Here is a 26,916-nt window from a genome sequence, read left to right as displayed (position 1 = left end):
ATGTGTCAAAAGGCATGGGTAAGCAACTTGTAGTAATCTCTTCTTCCATGTTTTTGAATGGTATAGCTTCTCCTGTAAGTCCTTTAACAAAAGCCACAGCTTCACAACACAATGGAAACAGAAAAGGAAGACAGCAAATGATCCATAGGTAATCTGCAAAACACTATATATATATATATACATATACATATATACATAATATATATAGTGTCTTACATATATATTAACTATGGATCAATATTGTAACACTTGTATTAATGTGCATATTTAAAAGGATAGAAACACTACATAATTCACATTTTCACTTTACACATATTTACAATTGTGAAATTACCGAACCTATAATTTCATGTCCCCTCTGTGGACTGCATACCCATATTTTAAAGCTTTCATCTCTCACGATTTGGTGTACAGTTTTTATACTCGTGACAGGAAAAAAGGAAAAGCAATATCAGGACTTAATGATCTACTGCTTACATTTCAAATATTTGTGCTATCAATCAAACCTTACACAAAGAAAAAAAAAGAATGGGTTATTGTTTCTACCATGTCAGTATTAAAGTATTGGACACTTTAATCACAGCACTGCACGTCCAAATATATCTAGGGTATAGGGAAAATCAAATCCACGATCAGCTTTATAACAAGTGAAAAACACATCAAAACAAAAACAAGAAAATAAGTTTTGTTTACTCTGAATTTTAAAGCCCACTTAAAAATCAATTGTCAGAAAGAATACTTGTAATACGTGAATTTCTCTATATCAAAGCTTTCTTAAGTAATAAGACATGCTCTTCAAACCTTCACATCATATTATATAAAAAGGAAAAACACTAATTTTTACTCTATTTTAATTTAGAATTTGATAATCTCTCAAAAATATGTTTGTCATATTCTGAAGTGGTAAGGCTCAATATCCGAATGTAATTTATAGAAATCTTTCAGCTAATAGTGTAGGTGTGCAATTTAATTAGTTTAACCTATATTTATGTGCATCATTTTAGCAACAGTAGAAAACAATTTTATTATTATACATATTTACCAGGCAATTCCAAATAAGGCCATAAGACCTTCATGATATTTAACTATTACCCCATCTTTCCTTGTGTGGTGCCAAATCTATTCTATAAATAATAATTATAATAATAGCAGTTGTGAAAAATGTAAAATCCAACATCAGTACTGCATCAATTTGGGGATTTGTGCTGGCCCAATCTGCCTAGGGACTTGATTTTGGGGGGCTAGGCCCATTTTAAGCTGCTATTTGAAATAAAATTTTAAAAATCACTCAGGACCAATTTTGTGGATTGGAAAATGGTGGCTTTCTGGCAGCTATTAATGTCATCTGGTAGGGTAACAATTAAGGACACATTGTCATACCTCACACCAACATTCAATTGCAACATGCATACTACATTAAAGCAAAGTGATCACAATAAAATGAAAGATTCTTTTTTTTTGCTTCAGATTGTACCTACAGGAAAAGAAAGTAAGAATCTCTGTGCTTTAGCATCTCATTTCACAGTAATAGCATATCTTACAAACTGGTAAATAGAAGGCTAAGCTAAACAAAATAAACTACATTAACAATAAACCTGTTTCAGCCAAATTTTGTAATTAACAAGTCTTTTGCCAGAAATATTTCCCAAGAGACAGAGCAGAATATAGAAGATTTTTTTTTTTACTATCCACACTATGTTTCAGAGATTCACTGTTTCGGAGAGGTTTTAGCCCAGGGGACAGCTGTTCAAAGCATGTAGGAAATGAAGAGATGGGAGAACGGGAATAAAGACTGCTACATCAGAAGCCTTCCACTAATAGAGAAGCTATTTTGCTGGATCCATCCATGATACTGCATAGACAAACTTTAAGTAATTAATACTGGTTTAGAAAATTGTCTTTGATGAAAATGAAAAAGTCCATCATTTATAAAAAAAAAACCTGCTTTCATAAAAGATACCATAAAAGGAATGTAACATACCAATTACTGATTTAATCGCATGTCAATAACAACAGTTGCAATATTTCCTAGGAGGGAGAACAGAAACTACTACGTTCAAGAACGCTAGTCATTTTAATTCACATTTAAGTATTTGAGCATTGTTTTTAGACAGTGTTGGACAACAGGACTTGCGAACCACCCACATTCTTCAACTAAGACAATGAAGTCAACTTTTAACAAACACGTAACAGTTTTACTAGAACTAAAATACTTCCTATTGCAGTACCTCATGAAACATCAGAAAATTCATAGTGTATTGACTGTAAAAATGTTATCAGAGTAATTAATAAAATTAATAAATACAGGTAGGCTTTCAAAGAACTAGTTGTTATTGAAAAAATAATGATTTAGCTTCTAGAAACTAATGTAGTGAATAAAGAAATGAAAAATAATGAAAATGATATCTTGGGAGATGTTAAGACTATGAATGTTAAGACTAACATCAGGGTATATGGGGCTGGCCTGCCCCATCCACCAAGTTGAGTATGTAAGTGGCCATATCTTCCTCCGTAGGAGCTTCAGATACAACCCAAGAATCATTTGCAGCAGTCACCTGTAGGCGGCATACAGGGCAATTCCTGTGACGACCACTCCTGTAAAGGAAGTCAGAAGAAACCGTCACTGCTTTTCAGATTTTGTACTGACAATGCACAGGACTACCTTTGCTCTCATAGTAAGATAAAATAGGATCTTGGATAAAAGGCTAAAGGAGGAGTGCTTTATTTACAAGAGCATGCTAAAAATGATAGTGAGAATATCCACAACACAGATTGCGCAGACCCGTTTTTGAAAGTCATCAGGCAATGAGATGTTAAGTTTCCAAAGAAAAACATCCTGTTGTTTTTTAACTGAAAAAATTTATATTAACCCAAATGTCTATAATTTAAAGTAATTGGTCAACCTGTCAACAAATACTGACTGCATTCAGCTATCACTTGGCTAAGATGTAAGGATATAGCAAACCCTATCAGTATCACAGAATGGCATGATGGCTAAAATTTGCAGATCTGTTTTGGCTTTTTTATGAGGTTGGGGTTATAATAAGAGGCAAAATATTTAAAGTACTCATTTGCATGCACACGCGCAAATGGGCAGCGCACACCCGCCCCGTGCTAGTGGCCTCATTCACGCATGCATAAACGGGCCACGCACATCCGCCTGGTGCTAGCAGCCCCATTCACGCCCACAGGCGACTGGAGCCAAGGGTGCTAGCATGAGTGGGGAGGGAGTATGTGCACATACATCTGTGCACTGGCCAGCCATTCCTGCGGCCCATAGATTGGGGACCCCTGACTTAGGAAATAAATGGAGCAGAGAAACTGAAATATAACCAGGTTGAATATTCTGCTGAGAATGTCTCTGCCTTACTGCTCAAACTTGTGGAGGCAAGCTGTTCCACTGGTTAATTTTCCTCACTGTCAGGAAGTTTCTCCTTAATTCCAGGTTGCATCTCTCTTTGATCAGTTTCCAACCATTGTTTCTTTTCTTGCCCTCTGGTGCTTTGATAAATAACATGACCCCCTATTCTTTGTGGCAGCCGCTCAAATACTGGAATACTACTATCATGTCTCCCCTATTTCTTTTCTTTAGACTAGCCAGACCCAAGTCCTACGTATGCTTCTACATTCTACGTATGCTTTAGTCTCCATGCCTTTGAATATCTTAGTTGCTCTTCTCTAATTTTTTTCCAAACTCTCAACATCTTTTTTGTGATATGGTGACCAAAATTGGCTGCAGTATTCCAGGTGTGGTCTTACTAGGGTTTATAAAGCAGTACTAATACTTCGTGTGATCTTGATTCTATGCCTGTTTATACAATCCAGAATTGTATTGGCTTTTTTGGCTGCTGCTGCACATTGCTGGCTCATGGTCAAGTGATCATCCACTAGGACTCCAAGGTCCCTCTCACAGTTGTTTTTAAGCAAGTCTCGCCCAATCTGTACTTATACCTTTGATTTTTGCTGCCTAAATATAAAACTTTGCTTTTCTGCACACTGTAACTCATTTTGTTGGATAGGGCCCATTGTTCAAGTTTGTCAAGATCTTTTTGGATCCTGAGTTTCTCTTCTGGGATGTCGGCTACTCCTGCCAGTTTGGTGTCATCTGCAAATTTGATGAGTTCCCCTTCAATTCCCTCATCTAAGTCATTGATGAAGATATTGAAGAGTACTGGGCCTAAGACGGAACCTTGAGGTACCCCACTGCTTACTTCTCTCCATGTGGATGTAGTGCCATTGAGGACTACTCGTTGAGTACGGTTTGCCAGCCAGCTACAGATTCATCTGGTGGTGATGTTGTCTATTCCACCTTTTTCTAGCTTACCAAGAAGTAGGTTGTGGTCTACTTTATCAAATGCCTTACTGAAGTCTAAGTATACTACATCCACAGTATTTCGCTGATCTATTAGTTTAATCACTTTTTATTTTACAGGGGTTTAATTTAAAAGTGTAATAGCTAATATTAATTTGTTTACTTTGTGCTGGCATGCCTCTTGAGGTTTCTGAGTAGCATGTACGCATACCTTCTCAAATATGCAAGTATATAAAATGCACATATTTGTATGTGTGTGAAATTCCAGGACTAGTTTCAGCTGAACTTGGAAATATGAGATGGCACTGAAAATAAGGATTTATTTCCTTTCTTCATTAAACATGGTATAATTTGTTCATGAGATTTAACTGATTTACCATTTATCAATGCATTTCTGACAAAAGCTGTGGGCACAGGGCAAGATCAGATCAGCACGTCCATCCATACAAATGCAACATTCTTCCTCATCAGTAAGCTGCTTCACCCTACAATACAAATGTATTATTTATTCATAATCAAAGATATCCAGAACTTTAATTGTACATGTAGTATACCTTGAATTGTTTCTAGGTTAAATACTTTTATAATGAATAATTATAATCCTCTAATCCCTCATTCACTAAAAGCAATTTCACATTCAATTTGCAAGAAACTATCTGGGTTTCGTCCTAAGAAAGGAGGAAGGAGACCATTATTATACAAAAAACTTGGTGTTCTATAAACAAAACTTATGACACATTAAAATGTTAAAAAGTATTTAAAAAGAATAATCATAGACTGATGTATAAATAAGAAGTTTGTTATTTGCTTCTCTTCAACATGTACACAATTACTAAGGATTGTATACCCCGAGTGGTACATGAACATTTACACACACACATATCCAAAAGCACCATACAGATTGTTGTACACAGTGGCAAATATTTATTCCTGTTATCTAGGTGCCTATTTCCAATAGTTTTCTAGCACAAAAGTGATTTAATGTCCTTTCAGCTCTCTGAATCATCTCAAAATTTTCCAGAATGAAGAAAATTAATATGAATGATAGATTATTTCTTTTTCAAAATGAATATTCATCACTAGAGGACGTTTCTTTAAAAGAGGATGCCTCTTTTTCAGAAAAGCTTACATATATTTTCAGTAAAAAAAAAGATAGACTTAACGACTGAGCATTCATTCATTGCACATTTTTATAATAAATGGCAACCCTCACCTAAACTGAATCAAGTTTACTAAACTCCTTGCTGTGGCAAGAAACTGGACTTTTTCTACCTGAATGAGCAGATTCAAACATTTTTTTTTAGAGTACTTCAAATACCTTCCCATCCAAAGGCTAGCCTGACAAGATTCAACAGATGACAGATCTTCTGCTGTTCCTTCTGAGGGAGCGTTCTGTGAAAGAACCTGTGATGCCTGACTTGTAATATCTTTATAAAGTTGAATGAACTGATACAAGTTCATGATTCTTGAAGCTTCCACAATCCCACTTGTCTTGTTTATCTATAACACAGAGAGCAGCATTATCATTTTTCTTGAATCATTTCACCATATATTATAATTTTATTTTTAGAGCAATGTAAATCAAGAGTTCCTAAACTCAGAGATTTGACATTATGAGATCATGCTATAAATGCCTTTATAATGTTAATAATGTTAATAATGTTAATAATAATGTTAATAATAATGTTAATAATAATAATAATAATAATAATAATAATAATAATAATAATAATAATAATAATAATAATAATAATAATAATAATAATAATAATAATAAAAGTTGGAAGGGACCTTGGAGGTCATCTAGTCCAACCCTTTGCTCAGGTAGGAAACCCTATATCATTTCAGACAAATGGCTGTCCAGTCTCTTCTTAAAAACTTCCAGTGTTGGAGCATTCACCGCTTCTGGAGGCAGGTTGTTCCACTTAATAATTGTTCTGTCAGGAAATTTCTCACTTAATTATAGGTTGCTTCTCTCTTTGGTTAATTTCAGAATGGTAACTGACACATTAATAATCACACGTTAGTACAATTATAACAAGCAAAACATTATAAGCATAGCAAGCTACATATTTTAATAAGTTATGAAAATGTGGCATTTTTTCTAATTAACCATGAACATCCACCATATTTATGCTTAGTGTGCATTATATGTTGCTATGAATTAGAGAATTTAAGATTGTGATAAACTTACTTTAGTGCAAACTATCCGAACAGCCACCTTCCATAAAGCTGTAGCATCAGACCCTGGCTGCACTTCAAATAACAGATGCTTGTTGTGGCCAGAAGCTAATTGTGCAGTTCTGGAATTATTTAACATTTATTTAACATTCTATACATATATAGCACAAGAGGATACACACTTTAAACATTATGATGTTATGATGTACAAATTGCAACCAAATATATTTTCAAACTTAGGGTTGGATCCAAACAAGGTGATTTGTGGAATGGGTTTGGTGGAAATTGACTTTCCCACTCAGTCCCTTCCCAAGCAGCTTTCATGAAAAGACTTGTTGATATCATCTTTATCTAGTCTGGAAGAATCTTGCTAAAAGCCAACAACGTTCATCAAAATCCTCTGATCCTGGAAACCTGTTTCCAGAGGACTGCCAGGAGAACTAATCAAGGAAGTCATTTCCAACCCTTTGCTTGTAACACAAACACTCATCTTTCTTTGATTTGGCTTCTTGGGAATATAATTATTCTTTCTCTGGTTCATCTTCATTTGTGGTCCTGCGGGAGGACAACTTTAAAATAATTATGTGCTATGATTCCAGCCAAAATGCTGGAAAATTTATGTTTTATACAAACATGTGTTTATATAAAGCATGTGTTTTCATGCAACTCCTGATTTTAAGAACTGTACATAAGTGATTTGGTATATGGTTTACACACAAAAGATCTCAGGCTTAATTCCTTCATAACCAGATAAGGAAAGATCCCTGTCAGATACCCTGGAGACACATTACTAGTCACCCTAGATAAATGCTGAGTTAGATATACTAATTATCTGACTCAGTATAAGGCAACATATGTTTGCAACTACAGTGTTTATTTTCCTCCTAAAAGTACAAATTGGAAAATGCATTCATGTCCAACAGAGATTCAATTTTAGAACACATTTTTAACAAAGTGATAATTGCAAAGAAAGTAAAATATTTTCCAAGTAGCTCAATATTAAAATGGCTAAGCAGTGGTTTAGGTTTGCATCAACTGATTTAACTGCCATTGTGAGGTTTCAATGAATGAGTACTAGATTTATTATTGCTCTTATGTAATTTATTATGGTGTCTTAAATAAGGGAAATAAGCTTCTCTCCTATCTACTAGTTTCAATTTGAAAAACATTACAATATACATCTGATAATGTCCTGATCGCAAAGTATGAGGGCAATTTGGAAATAAACCTCCATTTGGTTATCAATAACAGACACTCGCAGATACAGAACGTTTATTATACACATTGGAAAACTACAACATTACATTACTTTTTGACATAATCGCCATTCAAATTGAGGCACTTGTCATAACGTCTTAAAAGGTTTGAAATTCCTTAGTAGTAGTCGCTCAGCACCAAATCTGGGCTATGGGGGGGGGGATCAAAAATCCCAATGGAACTGCTTCAAAAGTTCTTGGGTGCATCTAGTGGTGTGCGGGTGAGCATTATCGTGAACTAACACATCGGAAGTGATGCCATAGAAAATCCCGCCAAATGGGAAGATACCAATGGAGTACTGCTGGTGAAGTTCATGGAGCGTGGTTCAACCATCATTTCAGAAGTCTACTGTGAAATGTTACAAAAACTCAGACGAGCCATCCATAACAAGCGTTGGGGCATGCTGACTTTCAGCGTGGTATTGGTTCACGATAATGCTCACCCGCACACCTCTAGACGCACCCAAGAATTTTTGAAGAATTTCCGTTGGGATGTTTTTGATCACCTCCCCTATAGCCCAGATTTGACGCCAAGCGACTACTACTAAGGAATTTCAAATCTTGTAAGACGTTATGACAAGTGCCTCAATTTGAATGCTGATTATGTTGAAAAGTAATTTAATGTTGTAGTATTCTAATGTGTATAATAAAAGTTCTGTATCTGTGAGTGTCTGCCATTGACAACCAAATGGAGGTTTATTTCCAAATTGCCCTCGTATTTGTTGTGGTTTAAGATATGACCAAACACATCCTGAGAATCTAAACCTTACATCACACATGTAATGCAATTGTTCTATTTCTATTAGAAATTAAGCAGTCATATACATTATATATTGCTAATAATTCATTCTGAAATGCCTTAAGCATGTTCCTGTTTAATACGTAAACTATCATATGCATAAAAGGGGAAAAAAATCTCACGTGTCATTAAGTTCAGCTACTCTTCCCAAAAACTCTTCATATGTCAAGAAGCCACTTTCTCGAACAAGAGAGACGTGCTTGACAACTTTTTCTGGCAGCTTATTTATAACTGTCTGGGTCTGGCTTGAGAGTTGCTGGCCCATGATAGAATGCTTTAGCTCAGGTCCCAGGACGAAATCCTGCTTTCCACATTTAGAGAATTTCTGATAAATATATTTTAAAACACTGTATTAGAACAAATAATCATCACTGCATTTAATTCACAATGCATAAACTTCAAGCTAACTACGTGCTATCAAGTTCAGCTGGAGCAGCTTTATATAGAGCTAACCAGATATGAAGTCAGATTAAATCCAATTCTACTGACACCTAACTCAAGCATATTCTTAATAGGAAAATTAACATTCTGTGAATGCACATTTTTATTAACATTTTTAGTAACTCCTAAAATACAAAATATAATGGCTGACAATTGCAAGTTTACAATTTTAAAACTCTGTAGACTAAACTCGAGTACTTTTTAAATGGGGAGAGAATAACATTCATTCAGGTGAAGCCATGCAGAAAATAACAGTGCACAGCAAAATCTAGTTGACTATTAAGGAGGAGAACATATTAGACATGCAAAAAACTCTCAAATTATGGTGAAGAAAGAGCTATTATTTAAAGACTATAATTTATTTTATGCTCTAATTTGTCATTCTACATTTTGCTAAATATATTTTTATCTATCCAGTAGCTGGAGTTTTCTAGGTGTATTACAAAGTCATTATCTTAAATCTTAAAAGACCAAACAAAGAAAAACTGTAAAACTGTAATGTCTACTAACAGACATTAATTTGAAAACAATATACCAGATACATTATCACAGTATTATGAAAGATTTAAAAAGTAATTATATTAAACAGGGAAATGTAATACCAGTTATAAAATAACACTCTTGTTCATAGGGTTGAGTGGAACTTCCAAAGAGTAAATAAATCAAGGCTTAAAAATTGAAAGCATTAATTTGTAAAATGAACATTTGAACATAAACAAAATTCCTGAATTTTACAGTTTGAACTGTAATTTAAACTGTAACTTCATTGCTCCGTAGAAGCATTTTTCAGAATTCTAGCAACCTGTTTTTAATATGCTATCATTTTGCAGAATTGTCCCCCAAAATTGTGATACAGGTAGTCTTCGACTTACAATCGTTCATTTAGTGATCGTTCAGTTACAACAGCACTGAAAAAGTGACTTATGACAGTTTTTCACACTTATGACCGATGCAGCATTCCCATGGTCACATGATCAAAATTTGGACATTGGAAACTGATTCATATTTATGACAGTTGCAGTATTCCGGAGTCATGTGAATGCCTTTTGTGACCTTCTTACAACAAAAGTCAGTGGGGAAGCTAGATTCACTTAACCTTCTTACTCACTTAACAACTGCAGTGGTTCACTTAACAACTGTGGCAAGAAAGGTCGTAAAATGAGGCAAAATTCACTTAACCAATTTTTCACTTACTAACAGAAATTTTGGGCTCAATTGTGGTTGTAAGTTGAGGGGTACCTGTATTCCAGTTATTATTACACCCAAAACTGGTTACCTGAATCCAAATTCCCTTGTTTGAAAAGGAGACACTAATTTTTTTGAATTCTGTTCAAGTACATATATTTCAGAAGCACCCAAAGTGTTTTATCTCTGTAAATCAACCCAGATGTTGCTGTATGAGTAATATAGTCGCCTTCAAGTTCTGCTCAGCTCCTGGTGACAGCACTAAAACATAGTTTCTCATTGCTTACTTCTGGGACAAGTTTTTCAACTTTCTGGTTAAACAAACCTAACCCAACCCGGTCTAGCCCTGCTGAGCTTTTGGGTCCGGAGAAGGTGGGGCAGGTGCTGCCACCTGCTGAGCCATCAAGAAACGTTAGGGTATCAGTCAATTTCCCTGTGGCGTAACAAGCTGGGATAAAAACTGTAAACAAACTTATCTCTGAAGAGGCTGAACTGAGAAGTCGATGCTTTCTGAACTTGGTTGTTTCCTTGCAGACATTTAACTAGGTAACATCCTCAATACTAGTCCTGGATAATCCTGAACTACCCAGGAAAGTGGTTCTTTATTCACAAGACTCAACAAACTCAACTATCCTCGCAGCTGACTAGGGGCCAGTGTTTCTCAACCTTGACCATTTTAAGGCATGTGGACTTCAACTCCCAGAATTCCACAGCCAGCATTGCTGGCTGTGGAATTCTGGGAGTTGAAGTCCACATGCCTTAAAATGGTCAAGGTTGAGAAACACTGGACTAGGCTTGGCTTAGCTCACTCCGAGGAGCCAAGGGGCAAGGCAGGCACAGGCAGGGCTGGCCCTCTTGAGCCCCATAGCAAAAAAATAGCAGGTGCCAAACCTCCATATGACCATGGAGGAACCTGGTCATATGGTGCCCATAAAACTCAGGCACCTGGGCTGGCTTGGAGCTGGAAAGAACCAAGTCCTTGAATTTGAGAGAGATACACCCAACACCTTGCAAATTGGACTGCTCTTCCCCCCCCCATTACGAATCACAAATACTTCAAGCAAAGCAAAAAAAAAAAAGAAAGCCTTTATTAAGGGGGGGGGATCCAGTCATTATATAGGGTTGCATTACATCCGATGGACAAAAGACAGACACACCCCCCGTTAAAATACGTTGCGTCTCCTGCACTTCAGAACGCAGCCCAATATTTGGTTAACAGACCCCGAAAGGTCTAGTTTTTGCACATCGGAGGAAATGGGGGGGGGGGCATGCTAAATGCTAATGCAGGGGTAGTCAACCTTGGCTCTTTTATGACTCGTGGACTTCAACTCCCAGAATTCCTGAGTCAGCTGTGCTGGCTCAGGAATTCTGGGAGTTGAAGTCCACGAGTCATAAAAGAGCCAAGGTTGACTACCCCTGTGCTAATGCAAACGTCATTAAAATGTCAAAAATAAAGTCTTAAACGGCTTCATTATGGGCTACGACACGACCGCACCCCGGTCCCGTTTTCCCGTTCTTGTTCGCTTAACTCGAGCTCTGGGCGCAAGCGAAGAGCCACCACCCCCCGGCCCTCCTCCCCCCCTCCAGAATCAAGGCCCATAAAAAGCCAAACTCTCCACAGCAGCCTCACCGCTGTCGCTCCAACATCCTGCTCCGAATTCGCAGCTACGGTCTCCTCCGCCAGCAACGGCTCCGCCCCACTTCGGGCGCCGAGCCCTCCTACCCGCTCCGCTTGCCCAATAGAATGCGTGACGTCAGGACGCGACATACGGCACAGGGTGAGTCCCGACGCGCTTAGCTGACGTATTGAAGTTTCGCTACCTATTTGGTTGCCAGGATCTCGAAAATAGCCGAACTGGCCCGAGGTTTTTGAGGGGGTAACTACATGGTTCGTCGTCATCTTTTTTTCTACAAGCCTGCAACGTGTTTTAAAATTACAAGAGGCAAAGAAGTAAGAGTCGGAATATTGATTATGCGTGATCTTCCGGTAAGGATTCCTTGAAAGGATTGTCATTGCATAGTGCAAGTGCAGTCCTACAATAAACACTTATTGGAGACAGCGTGGCGCGAAAACGAGTCAATAGATTAATTTCGGATTGTTGAAATCCTCGTAATTTTATAGGATTCAAGTGCACCGCTGTCAAATAATTTCCAGCATGCATGCATGCATCGAACCCTAACATCGATCTGACCTTTTTTACACGTACAAGTCAATGCCACAAAACTGCCTGTAAAACTCAGATCACCTTGCTTTTGCGTGATTTTTTTAAAAGAAATCTTTCTAAACCAACATTAAATCACATCCCGCCTCTGTGCTAGCAGTGAGTTCTGACGGATCCAAAAGTTTTGATATTAGATCTGATGCTTAGGTTATATACAGGATTCACTTAAAATCACCATTAAAACAAATTTTATCAGTCTGGCTGATCTGACAGTCTTTGGTACATCTGTGGTGCAAGAAACACAGGCTTGATTTCGTATACAGATCATATCCATCACAATCATGGATCCAATAGTTTTTGGCACATTATTAAATATATGAATTCAAGACATAGGTTCTATCAACAAAACTCTGAAAAAGCATGGAAGAACAACAACAATTCTTTTCTGGTCTTTTATCATAGAAAGCATTTAATTCATTTAATTCATTTTAACAAATGTTCCTTTCCTGGCAAGAAAAATAGAATCTAACCATTGATTATTTAAGCTAATTATTTAACATGGCATGAAGAATTATTTACCTGAACCAATAACTATTTCTTTAATTGCTCCAGGTATTTTCAACCTATGTTTTTTTCCGAGCAAATGTATTAAAGCATATTGGATTGCAATAAGCATTTTTTCTTTCAGACAAATTCTGACTACCAGCCCTGGCTACTCATTTAGATTTAGAGATTTAGTAAATAATGTAAAAGAAATAAACAACATTTTGATGGGGTTACATAAAAAGGAATGTTAGCAGCACAGTCCCTGTAATATATCCCCTATACACCAGGTACCTATGGATTTCTTGGGAAAGCATAGCCAAGAAATTCATATTCATCTCATGTTTCACAAATATCCAAATCCAATTCAATAAGTATGGCCCATCTAAAGCAGTAACATTTAGGCTTTTTAAACCTAAAATCTTAAAACACTAATTTAGAGAGTAAGACCTATTGAACTCCACTGTACTTACAGTATTTGAAATAAATATACTTGTAATATAAGTAGACAATGAAATGATTTGTCAAAACACGTAATTAAAAGCATGAAAGTGGTGTTATATGTATTTCTAGAAGTTCTCCATATAATATGAAATATATTTCTATAGTTTTTCAGATGAATCTGTCTATCATTGGAAAGTAATTGTGAACAAATTCAGTTGTTGAAAAAGATGAGTATGTATGTGAATTTTTGTATCTATTTACAGTATTAAATAATTATGCAATTTTTGTTTATTTCAATGAAATCCTGATAAATACCTATATTTACATGTATATTATGGTGACAGCCACAACACTCAATTTACAAATTTTATATAGCAGTCTTGAACATACTAGATAGTAAGTTCAGGAAATAAAATGGAATATATTTCTAAGTAAACATGCATATGATTGGGCTGTTAAATATTTTTGAAATAAATTTGACTATGGCATGCATGGAAAAAAGAAATATAATTAATCGATTTTATTGCTCTCATTTTTTAATTTTTTTCTCTTATTTAAAATTGATAGTGTGTGATTTGTTAGATTTCTGGAAAGAAGGCAGGAAGAGACACAAACTGGAATCACAAGAAATAATTTTTTATGGTTACTTAACAATTTGTGCTGGATTCATCAGCATGTGAATCAGACATTTCCCTTTGTTCTTTTCCATCACTCTATGCTTTTGAACTTCTGTGATGACCTCTCAGTAAAGATATACTTTAAAGTTACCATCCTTTGAAAAATACAGGAACAGTTTCTCTGTTAAATCTAGTTCGCATATTCAAGTTTCTCCATAAAATCCTTTGTATAACAAAAAAAATTCCGTTTTTGTTTGATTGAGTTGCATGTCTGAATTCATGTTTTGGAAAGATATCGTCGCTTCCTCCCTAAAAAGGCTTGTTACAAAACTGGAAATATGAGCTGTATAGATGTTACTGAAAGGAAGATCATTCCTATACTGACAATGTATAAGCTAACACAGTGGTGGCGAACCTATGGCACGGGTGCCAGAAGCGGCACTCGGAGCCCTCTCTGTGGGCACACGTGCCGTTGCCCCAGCCTTGCCTCCCCCCACGACCCCCTCCTCTCCAGCAGCCCCCCTGAAGGAGACTCACCCTCGAGCGTGGCCCACACGGGGCAATGCAGCCAGGGACATGGCAGCCAGGCAGCGTAGACAAGACTCTGCCCTCACACCCCATCATGCAGTTGATGCTGCAGGGCGCGGGCAGAGAGTGTGGCCACCATAGCGCTGCTGGGCTGCCTGGGAGATCTGCGGCGGGCCCTGGAGGTGGTGAGTGGTCCTGTGGGCAGGTGGGGCGGGGGATGGGGGGGCAGAGCAGAGGCGGAGCAGGGAAGTGGAGCAGGGGCGGGGCCAGTTTTTGGGCATTCGGTCTCTAAAATGTTTGTATTACACACCTAATACTGACTTTGGCAAAACATACAATTATCAATTCATAAACTGTTAATTGGTTTATGCCATTTGTTCATGTGGCATCTGTTCATTGAGATGGCTTAAACTTCTGCTTCCAAACACTTTACTGGCGGTTCAGACTTGACTTCCACTTCTTCCTTTTTCCCATTCTTTAGGCCCTGCTCTGGAGGTTGGTTTTTTGCATTTAGTTCTTTGATGTTCTTGGTTTCTATTTCATCTTTCTTCCCTTTGCTTGAAAATAGAGATGTTTTCTTGTATCTTTCATCAAATTGAAAAACAAAGTTGATTAACAATTAATGGCCATGCATATAACATACAAAAATTCTAGAAATGAAAGCCATTATTGTATTATATATTATATATATTTTATGTATAGATTTTATATATGAAAGCCTTTTCATATGCTATGATAGAAACAAGGTTTTACCATAACCACTCTGATTTTTTTATTAAGAGATGGTAGAAGAAATATTTACTCACTACCACTGCACTGTTGCAGATTTTTCTATCAGAACATACGTTATACATTCTTATATAGTATGCCTTACTTATATTTATGCTGCATCAAGAAAACATGAATAAATATATTTAATGATTAAAACTTGTCTAGTTGGTGACTTTAAAACATTCCATATACAATGAGAAGAATGCCCAAGTCATGTTACATATGAAAAGATAGCATTTAGCATCCAAATATATGTTGCTGGTAGAAATGCAAGCATAGCAAAGCAACAAGTATACTTACTTTTTGATATAGCAGACAGCTAAAACCATTGCTGCTGTACAGAAGAAGAGGGCAAGCACCAGAAGCACGATAGGTACAGCTGGAAAGAAGAAAGAAGTAACTTTGAAATCTTGGAGACTAAACAATCTTTTTTTAATCTCTGGTGGCCGTTTTAACCAATGTTTTCTGAAAGAAAACTCGAAGTGGGTTTTTTTCTCCAGTGTTCATAGATGAGACTCCAATGGCAGAAGAATTAACACCATTCTCCAGAACTGATTGGATGAAACAAGAAAGTCCAGTTGCCTCATGAAAAAGCATCTTTGGGATAACTATGACCTGGATGACTGAAAATCTCCATAGACATTTAACCACTTGGTACATTCATATCTAAGCAATAGATGGCTACCCATCAGTAATACTTTTCAAAAGTACCCATATATACTTGCAAACAAACCCATCAACAGCTCAGCTAATCCTCAATTTTTTAACCAAACTACCATGAAAAATGTGCAACAGGGCCGCAGAAACCCCATGTCCTCTATTATGCCAGAGAACTTTCTTACACTTTCCAAGATAATTTTGAGGTTTTTCAGGTATACAAAGTCACTGAGTGTTAGTCACTCATTTCCATTTTCTGAATGTCGTCAGAGCATTCTTAGAAATGAAACTGGTACAGGAGACTGACTAAGGAGTCACTTAACATATAACAACTGCTAGTTTAATATTAATAGTAAGTAGTTGGAGTGACAGAAGTGACAATAATAACATGGCCCAAATCTTGGGGAAAACAAAAATTTTCTCTTAGATTTCAGATCTTTTTTATGTAGGCCCTAACTGAATTACAAAGAGTTTTCTAGTTGAGAGGATGAAAAAAGCCAACTAATAATACTTTCTTGTACTGCTTTGGTATATTTAAAGCTCTTCATGTACATTGTCTACTAATAATTCTTGCCAAATATATATCTTGTAAGTCAGGTAGCTGGAAAGTATGGAAGAGAAATGCTGAAGCTGAGGGAAAACAGCAACCTAATATATCCAGATTTAAGATTTGGATGAGCAACTCTTCAGCCACTACGTTAGAGCAGCTCTCAATTGCCTTATTTGGATTGTAGAATTGGTGGCTTGAAACATGTCAAAAGGAAAAGACTACATTTCTGGTTATAGTGGTTTGATTCATCTTGCCACCTCAAAAGGACATCTTTTAAGTTCCTTTCTAAGCCAGCAAAAAATTTAAACCTGAGGTTTTCCTTTGTCTTCTGTTTAACACAGAGATCCCCAACCTTTTGGGCACCAGGGACCGGTTATGTGGAGAGAGGTTTTTCCACAGACTGCAGGGTGTGTGGTTTTGTATGTTGCCTGCATCCCACGGATGGGGCTTTGCTTGTTTGTGCGGATCGGTTGATGGCATGCTGTGGCCCGGTACTGGTCCACAGATGGGGGTTGGGGACCCCTGCTCTAACATAAAACCATGAAATTCACAGCACTGAGTATGGCTATTACCTCCAAATGGGACACCCTCATTTTTAAAGGCAGTTCGCTTTTCAGTGAAAAGCCGATTTTCCTTCTCGGGAGTGGGTTCGGGTGGTAAAGTTTCTGTTACACATATGATGCGATACTTTGGGGACTTTGGAGTTTTTAGTAACGGAGTTGTGTCAACCCCTGTAGAGGTATCCTGAAATGAGGCTGTTAGGGTGGAGTTCATCTCAGTGGAACTGTCTGGTAATGCAACTGTGCTTTGTTCCGGGATGCATGAATTAATCCACGTATCTGAAAAGAGGACGAGAAAACAAAGCAATGAGATTTGTTGATGCTATTGTATGCAATTTTTTTTTATAAAAAACAGAATGCAGGGGACATCTTACTAAGCGTTATTCTACATAGCTAAAAGGAAGTACTGTAGAGTAATAGAGCAGTCCTATTAGATTACTCAGAGAGATCTGATGTTGAAGTATCTGTCAGACCTAACTCTTTGCTAGGTTTATCCCAGTAAGATGAAGTTCTGGAAGAAGCTGCTGTCATAATTCTTCCTCCCTGTTCCACTGATAGTTTCTAAGCGGGAGAGGATTCATTTAGATTTGTATAAAGTAATCTCATTTAGTTTCTGCATCTGGGTATGATAGATATGCAGATGTTTGAATTCAGTGGGCCTGTCTAACAAAATGACATTTAGTGGCGAGAAAAATAAGGTTTACACTTAGGCAAGAAAAATCAAATGCATGGGTATAGAATAGGCTCAATAGTAGTAACTACGAGAGGATTCTTGGAGTCCTAGTGGAATATGAGCCAGCAGTGTGCTGCCAACAAAGTGCTAGGCTGCATTAATATAGAATCAAGATCATGTGAAGTTTTAAATACCACTTTATAATGCCTTGGTAAGAATATTGCATCCAGTTTTGGTCTCCATAATAATAAAAAAATATTGAGACTCTAGAAAGGGTGCAGAGAAGAACAACAAAGATGATTAGGGGACTGGACGCTAAAACATATAAAGAACAGATGCTAGAATTGAGTATGTCTAGTTTAATGAAAAGAAGGATTAGAGGTGACATGATAGCCGTGTTCCAATATCTAAGGGGTTGCCATAGGGTTGTCACTCTATTCTCCAAAGCACCTGAAGACAGGACAAGAAGAAATGAATGCAACCTAATGAAGGAAAGAAGCAAACTAAAACTAAGGAGAAATTTCCTGACAGTTAAAATAATTAATCAGTGGAATCACTTGCCTCCAGAAATTGTGGGTGCTCCAACACTGGAGGTTTTTAAGAAGAGACTGGGCAAGCATTTGTCTGAAATGGTAGAGGGTTTGCTGCTTGAGCAGGGGGTTGGACTAGAAGACTTCAAGGTCCCTTCCAACTCTGTTATTCTGTTATTCATTTAAATTTGCAATTTTTATTGTTGGGCATTTTCGATATTGGAAAGACAATCAAATGTCAGACTGTAATTGAGTCACTGAGGGAAGAATGCTATGGTGCCATGGATAACGTCCTGGACACCATAAGATTGTGTTCTAAATCTCTCTGTATATAATCTCTCTCTCTCTCTCTCTCTCTCTCTCTCTCTCTCTCTCTCTCTCTCTCTCATCACCATTTCACTTTGTTGCTTTTCCAATACAAAATTCAGTAGGTTGGTGTTGACAAGATTAGAAAAACTGAGGGGGCTATCAGAAAAAGTAGAGGCAGCAGCAAGTCCAAGAAAATAAAGATGATGGCCGCAATTATATGTTCAAAGCCCCCATCTCACCAGTGCACAATAAAAGAAAGAGGATTTTAATCACATGGTGTAGCCACTGTACTGATTATTTTTTACTCTCTGGTTATTGGTTAAAAATAACACAATAAACTAGTGACTCTGCTTCCTTCCTCAAAAGGGTAAATAAAAACTAAGTGTGCTTTCTCAAGACCATAGAAAGCTAAATGGCTTTGTGTGGCATGTTTATCTTGATACCTTGTTTCCTTTCTTAAAATATGCAATTAACCAGACTAGTATTATTTAAATTAAATAAATAAATAGTAGGAAAGTGAAGTTGGAGACCAGAGTGATTTTCTATAGAAATAAGAGAAGAAAGTATAATATTTCCCAGTTTCTACCGTGTGTTCTTGATGACAAATATATGTACAGGAGAATAGAATCATGCACATTAATTGCATCAGAACAATTAACAGTGCATTTAGTTTGATCCTCTGACCAGAAAAAACAGTGATTCTAAAAGTCACCAATAGCATTGGTAGAAAAATCTCGATTTAAATGATCTTGTGGTAAGGTGTATCCCAATATATTATGTATAAAGGACTACTGAGATTAAATAATTAGAGACTAGTGATTATTGATCAACTAGTGAGACCAAAAAAAGAATTAGATAGATTAAATAATTTAAAGATCAAATTTCAATTTTTTATATTGCTTGAAAACTATTATAATACCCCAATGACTATGCTATCTTAATATTTGTAGTGACGGAAGGAAATGATCCTTGCACTGTTCTTGATGTTAGACCCTGACAGGAAATGTGATGACACATTTTAATGAACTGAATAGGATGTAAATGAAAGCTGTATTGTGATATTGCTATGAGTCTCTGTTGAAAAGCCAAAAGGATCATTGGGTTCTGCATTATATTATAAACATGCCTGTTACCATGATCAGCCATGGCAAAAAAATATAGCTGTTTATTTGCTTGTTATTAAAGCAGACTCCTTTAAAAGAATTATGTGTCTTTAAAAAAGAGCTTGTAGTTTAAAAATTAGTATTAGGATCATGTCTAGGTTGCCCTTTTGAAATAGATAGACCCAGGGCTTTTTTTCTCATAGAACGCCCAGAACGGAGTTCCGGCACCTTTTTTGGATGGAACCTTGTAGGGTAGGCAAGGCGGGTTGTATGACATGTATGAGTTCTGGCACCTTTTTTTTTTTTTTAGAAAAAAAGCACTGGATAGACCAAAACATTCAGTATCCTAATATTGAATCATTTTCTACACATATTTCCCTATAAGAGTTCTTAGGAGAACTGTGTTCAGTAAGGCTGGGCATATGTCCTATGAATTAAATTATGGCCTATCTTGCAATTTTCTAGTGGCATATCTTCCATGTTTCAAGCAAGTGTCATCCAGTAAAACTCTTTATGTTTTTTCTCTTTAGTTGGAGTCAGAGTTTTTTTTTAAACACTTCCTGAGATCTCAGAAAGTACATTACCACCCTAGATTGTCCAAGTGATCAAATTCTAATTCTAGAGAGGTACTGAAGGCCCCATAATCATTTCTGATTAAAAGATGTACTTCTCCATCAATTATGCCATTGAGATAAGTATGGGGAGAATTCCAGATGACAACATAGGAACTCCAGGTTCCTTGCAAGTATAAATCAGATTACAATATTCTTTATTCTGGTCCATTTGATTATTTTAGAGGGAAAAATGTTGTGCGGTTTTCTTTATTTTTAATGTTCTTTCATGAGATTTATTTATTTCTCTGATTTAAAAGCCACCCTTCTACTAAAAGTGACAAATATTTGAAAAAAAATATTAAATTAAGACTACTACTGTAGTGAAACCAGTGCTTTTTTGTCATAGACCACACCAGAAGGGAGTTCCGGCACCTTTTTTTGACTGATTTTCCAAGTTTTAAAAGTAACTTTTGAAAATTTGATGTTTGGTCCACATGGATTTGAATCGCCCTGTCGAGCATAGCAGGTCGGCGGAAAAATCATTGAAACGGTGCATCTGGGCTGCTTGTGTGTCGAGTCCGATGCATGCGTACTTCATCCATGCTGGTTGTAATGCTGCTGCTCGGCTTGTGGCACTGCTCAGCTTGTGATTGGTCGTGTGGTCGCGCACTGAGTGCTTACTGTGGGCGGCGACCATTATGTTTCGTTACACAACTGACGTGTGTGGGTGTGTGTACAGTGATTAACTATGTGCGAAAGGTAAATAATTTCTTTATTTTAAAAAATACATTTTTAGTGTAAAATTTACTATGAACATTTGCCTTAAATACAATAAATATATATATTAAAAGATTAACAAGATGTGAACTCCAGCACCTTTTTTTTTTTTACAAAAAAAGCACTGAGTGAAGCTAATGATTAGCAAGCACTATGATAGAGATGCTATGTGTCTTTATAGATTTTGTATCTCTGAGAGAGTGTGGCCAAGGGCAAATCCCCCAAAAGTGCATTCTCTAAGTTGGGAGCAAAGCAGGTGAAGGAACTGTCCTAGGAAGAGAAGTCCTGAAAACCCATCTATTTCGTGCGGCCGGCCTGGCGTAGTCTTAATTAGGTTTTAGTATAGGTTTTTATATGGGGTATTTTAGAGCAGGCCTTTATTTATTTAATTTGATTTTAGAATAGATATTTATTGTGATTTTTATTATCGCCTGTTCACCGCCCTGAGTCCCGTAAGGGAGATAGGGCGATATACAAATCTAAATAAACATAAACATAAACAGAAGAATTTCTTGCAAATATTAATGATGACCCATCCCTAACCTTAATACAATATAACTTTTTGAATTAGAAAACAGTATATTTTGGGCACACCTAAAGCAATTTAAATTTCATAATGCTCTTCCATGCTACAAACTTTGACTGAGGGAAAAACAGGTAAACTTGTCAACTGTGGCTTAGCTGACTTGTTAATAGTTTAACTTGCAATTTCTGAGTTTCTCAGGCTCCCCAGGAAGCTGTTGTGTAGTGAATTGGTTTATATTGGAATCCTAGAAGTTGGCCACAATCTTCTAGCAGTATGGAAATCTTCACAAATATTATTACCTTAATTCTTTCACGAGGGATTCTGGTGAAAAATATTATTACAATCCATATCTCATCCCACTTACCTGAAGAATTATAACAATAAACACGAGCCTTCCTGTCTAGTTTCATTCTCCAGCTGGAAATCCCAGTTTTATTCTGACCACATTTTTCATTTGGAGTTACACGAGAAATTACAGCATAGCCTTCTGCTACCCAGCCAAAACTAGAGTGAAAAGCATTTTTTTCTATTAGATATATGACCTTAGCAACAATGAAGTGTCACTATTCAAAGTTTATATATACAGTACTATAGTGTTTCTCGGCCTTGGCAACTTGAATATGTGTGGACTTCAATTCCCAGAATTTCCCAGCCAGCATTCTTCCCCAATATTATTCTTTGGTTTTATGATTCCACTTTCCTTGTTCAGTTCTGAAGCTAATAATATCATATTTGAGGTTACTTTCTCAGCCTACTATTTTTTACTCAGAGGGAAATGATTATTTTCAGGGTTAAAGTTTGAAGTCCCCAGTCAGTGGTCTCGTCCCATAAACCTTTGGCTGTGGTTTTCAGAGTCTCTCCAAAAGTTATAAGTTTTAATGTTTCAAAAGGGGAAAGCTATGAAATACATGGTAAATCATAATTAGTGCTATTAATTTTAATTTTAATTAAAATAAAGTCAATAGATATTTGTTTTTGTCTTGACTTAATTCATTTTCATTTGGGGGAGTTTACACAGGTCACTTTTCTCAAGTGCCATGTGTAATCCACAGCCTGAATCATTTGTGCAAAAAGTAAAAAAGATTTTAAAATGTTCAGGTTAGGTGCAGTGAAAAGCAACCCTCAGTGACACAGGATGATTCATCCTTTGGAAAACGGAGGAGAATTTCGAGAAGTTTGTGATATTCACAAACAATTTCTGTTTCAAATTTCAAGGTGGCAAAAGTTGCACATTATTAAATATACATTTAAGTGCACCTCAAGTGCTTATCTGAAGCCACACTCCTTCATATTTATACACAAATAATATACATGATGGTTTTCAGTCTATGCATATGAATCTGTGGAGAACAAAGGGAATAAATTTATTTTGGGAATAAATAACCAACTTCTTCTGCTATAAGAATAAGAGGGGCTATTTAATTTTTAATTGTTTGCATGCTTCCAATCTTAATTTATTTCTGAGTAATAATAATAACTTTATTTTTAAAAAATGGCATGAAAAAAGGTAATCCGTATGCACGTTAGCATAAAACATTTAAAAGTAAAGGTTGGAAAGATTTTCTGTACCTGCAAGTTTCAAAGCCATGCTTCCAAGCAGCTTCAATCTTGGATTTTTGTGCTAGTGTTAATCCCAGCTGCCTGCAAACTATTTCTGCTTCAGCAAAATTAAAATTGGTTCTATTCTTATCTGCAACAAGCGCTACACCTGCAATTCTGCAGTTGGTCATGTAAATATCTGCAAATAAGCAGAAATATATCAAAGTGATTACTTATGGATATTTAACATTTACATGTTTATTTGCATTTCAAAATATGTACCTTTACTCAGTACTGATTCACTAATATTCAAGGGAGTGATAGAGATCCCGCTATTACAGATGGTGGTGCTGCATACATCCAAGATATTTTAGCTATAGGTTTTTACTTATAGGATCCAATTGGTATAATGCTTAGAATAGCATTATAAATTCAACTGGTGGAGAGATTGTGGTCCAATACATTCAGTTGGTATCCAGTTGGGGGAGATGGATTTGAATGTCAGACAAGGACAAGGAAGAGCTGCTTTCAAACATCAGATTAATTTCCTAGAGACCTTGGTGTGGCATCTCTCTCTCTCTACCAAAACTGCCAAACACTATGGGATTTGGGAAGTGGGGTTAAGCAAAAACAATTTGGTGTGGGCCAAACCATGTATCCAGCCTCGAAAAATCCTGGACAATGCCCCTTTTTGGGATTTACAAAGTAAGCTGATAAAATTTTTGAAGACCCCCTTTGACTACCAAAGATTGATGAAAGATCAAATCCTGCAACAACATTGGAAGACCATTTAAGAACAAAAAGAAGGAATATAAAGTGGGACTATTTGATCAGGGATAAAGTGTTTGATATCTTGGGAACCTGTAATTTCTAACTCCTAATGGACTTTTTGCTGAACCAGGACTGAAAAGATAAGAATTTATGGATTACATATAAATAACAGTTAAGCTATGGGAAGAGGGTTTTTTTTTATTTGTACTTTTAAAAGAGGGTAAAAAGTTACTATATTAGCTTATGCTTGGTACTGTATGATAAAGGTTGGAAGCCACATCTTTATTATTGCTTTGTTTCTTTTTTTCCTTTTTTGTTTTCCCTACACCTTCTGAACTTGTCTTTAACTTTTCTTTTTCCTTCTAGTTGATTTTATTTTAGTCTTTACTAAAAATGTCAATAACATTTTTTTAAAAAAAGATTTGGAGTGGGTAATTAAAGGCCCAGACAGTCTGATGCATGAGAAACAAGGATAGTTAATAATAATAATAATAATAATAATAATAATAATAATAATAATAATAATAATAATAATAATAATAATAATAATAATAATAATAATAATAATATGGAAGGGACCTTGGAGTCATCTAGTCCAACCCCCTGCTTAGGCAGGAAACCCTATACCATTTCAGACAAATGGCTGTCCAGTCTCTTCTTAAAAACTTCCAGTGTTGGAACATTCACAACTTCTGGAGGCAGGTTGTTCCACTGATTAACTGTCAGGAAATTTCTCCTTAGTTCTAGGTTGCTTCTCTCTTTGATAGTTTCCATCCATTGCTTCTTGTCCTGCCTTCAGGTGTTTTGGAGAATAGCTTGACTCCCTCTTCTTTGTGGCAACCCCTGAGATATTGGAACACTGCTATCATGTCACCCCTCCTCCTTCTCTTCATTAAACTAGACATAGGGAAGAGGGTGCCAGAAAGACAGACAGATACACATTTCCCCCAACAAATCATCCTTAAAGAAATGCAACCTTCAGGGAAGAAAGCCCTTGACTAGTTTTGTCGTACAACTTAGTCTAGTTCAGGGGTGGGCAACCTTGGCTCTTTTATGACTCATGGACTTCAACTCCCAGAATTCCTGAGTCAGCCATGCTGAGGGAAAAGGGAGAGGTTTCCAAGCTGAGCCATGCTGGCTCAGGAATTCTGGGAGTTGAAGTCCACGAATCATAAAAGAGCCAAGGTTGCCTACCCCTGGTCTAGTCTATGCATTCTAACTTCAGTAGGCTTAGCACTACTCTTAATTTCCTTCTATCCTTTCCAAATGAATCCTTTTTTTCCTCCAGTAATACTCAGTAATTTCTACAGTAAGTCTGTTGTCACTTTCTCATAATGTCTTTCCAATATGATCCGTCAACAATGGCATCTCCACTGCTGACCGCCTATTATAATAAAAATATAATTTTTCCAGTGAAGTTTTTATGACTTAATTGAATTTGTTGACAGCATGAAAACAATAATGAATTTAGACTTTCTAATACTTGCATATTTTAACACAAAGACATCCACAACAGTGGTGATACCCGAAAACTAAAACCATCCCTCAAAATACTATCACTAAATATATCCCATAAGAATAGATCAAAAGATTTGATGATTGAGACAAATTTTGAATATAGGAAGAAGCAGACTTTTAGTATAAGAAACATCCTTTTTAAAAGTAAGTTGCTAATAGTTTTTATACAAAAGCAAAAAAAGGTCCTTACTGTTCTCACCCTTAATGTTCTGTGTATACTGTATATTTTCTCATCTCACTATAAGATGAAACTACAGCATATTACCTAGCAGAACACACATTCTGAATATCCAAGATACTTGTTTTTGTAATATCAAATGTAATTATGTTTCATTTGGGAACTGCTCAGAACAGAAAGTTGTTTCTGTTTTCATTTGACACCTTATCCATGCCTCCTATCCCATCCATGCCTCCTCATTTACCGCAGTCCTTCAACCACATGACAAAATTAGCTCTAGCCCATGAAAATTCCATCCTTATCTTAAACTGACATGTTTTTGTTAGAAAGGAGACACTGAACCAACCAGTAAAGTATATTTGAATGAGCAAAAATAAATTCAATAAATAAAACTCATTCTGCACATTGCAACTAACTTTGCTAGTTGGCACAGCATCTCCTTCCTAATTGATTTGCCAATTTGAAAAACAAAACTGGCTAGTGTTCTTTGTAATCTGAACAAATTGAGGATCGATCATTTGCTACAACTATGCTAGAACCTTGGCCATTAAATTTTTCTTAGACTTTAAGGTGCCATAAACTTTTTTTTAATGTTTCTTGCTCTAAAATAAATTTTAAAAAGACCAACACTGTTGCTCCTGGAAATAACTATGCTCCCTTCCCTACCTTACAATATTGCAATTTTTGTTCAAAAGATACCCTTCCTTGGTGCAAGACAGAATATGCTGGAAAAACTAGCAGTTTATTTAAACTTACTTTTCAGAAGAATTACACCTTGTGTCATGAAGTTTGCCACACAGATTGAGAAGAAAAAAGAGACAGTTCTACCATGGAATGCCATTGTTGGTAACACCAAAGGGTTGAGAGATTCAGATTGTTGCTTTTTTTCCGATGTTGGGAATGCAGTGTGATGCTATATCACCCCTTGGACACGTCCAATATGTTCTTTTCTCATGAGTTGCTAAACAGCTTCTTCTTCTTTACTTCCTCTTTTACCACTTTGGTGTCAAGGATGCTAAACAGCCACTGACTATTTTACAAGCAAAGCTGAACTTATTGCTCTGCTCAAAAGCCATTCACTGACTAAGGTCACTATCTGGAAACACATGACAGCTCCCTCCCCTTCCCAACCTGTCATAGGCAGTCTGGAAAATACAATGAGTGCTGACTCAGAAAACATACATCTGAGGAAGAGAGATAACATAGTGTAATAGTCTTGTTCTTATAAACAGTGGGAAGATTTCCCAGTGTACCTCAGGTGGTCATCCTGTAATAGTTCCTGTTTAGTCACTTGCTGTTTGCTCATCCTTCATCCAACTCATGCAGCCGTTTACAAGAAAAAAGATATAACATGGGTTGGCTACTTGTGATGGAAGAATCTATCTATGCATTGAATCAGGATGTCTAAACTATTTTCAGAATGGATGTTGGA

General features: G+C 36.5%; 2 protein-coding genes across 2 annotated transcripts; both read right to left on the bottom strand.

Annotated features, from left to right (window-relative positions):
- Positions 1–1,973: 1,973 nt before the first annotated feature.
- Positions 1,974–11,876, bottom strand: RNF141 (ring finger protein 141). Its single transcript, XM_015821200.1, has 6 exons — positions 11,805–11,876; positions 8,671–8,873; positions 6,507–6,615; positions 5,631–5,812; positions 4,690–4,797; positions 1,974–2,595 (listed from the first exon to the last, which is right to left on the bottom strand). The coding sequence occupies exons 2-6, from the start codon at positions 8,811–8,813 to the stop codon at positions 2,445–2,447; spliced, it is 693 nt and encodes a 230-aa protein (XP_015676686.1). The 5' UTR covers positions 8,814–8,873; positions 11,805–11,876; the 3' UTR covers positions 1,974–2,444.
- Positions 11,877–14,765: 2,889 nt separating this feature from the next.
- On the bottom strand, positions 14,766–26,643 carry LYVE1 (lymphatic vessel endothelial hyaluronan receptor 1). The gene is made up of 6 exons (XM_015821199.2): positions 26,241–26,643; positions 23,048–23,216; positions 21,843–21,982; positions 17,019–17,285; positions 15,540–15,618; positions 14,766–15,052 (listed from the first exon to the last, which is right to left on the bottom strand). The coding sequence occupies exons 1-6, from the start codon at positions 26,323–26,325 to the stop codon at positions 14,875–14,877; spliced, it is 918 nt and encodes a 305-aa protein (XP_015676685.1). The 5' UTR covers positions 26,326–26,643; the 3' UTR covers positions 14,766–14,874.
- Between the last annotated feature and the right edge of the window lie 273 nt (positions 26,644–26,916).

The sequence above is a fragment of the Protobothrops mucrosquamatus genome, unplaced genomic scaffold, assembly GCF_001527695.2.
Source record: "Protobothrops mucrosquamatus isolate PMUCROS unplaced genomic scaffold, P.Mucros_1.0 scaffold1271, whole genome shotgun sequence".
NCBI lineage: Eukaryota > Metazoa > Chordata > Lepidosauria > Squamata > Viperidae > Protobothrops > Protobothrops mucrosquamatus.
Note: the sequence above shows the minus strand (reverse complement) of the source record. Positions and strands in the feature narration are given on the sequence as shown.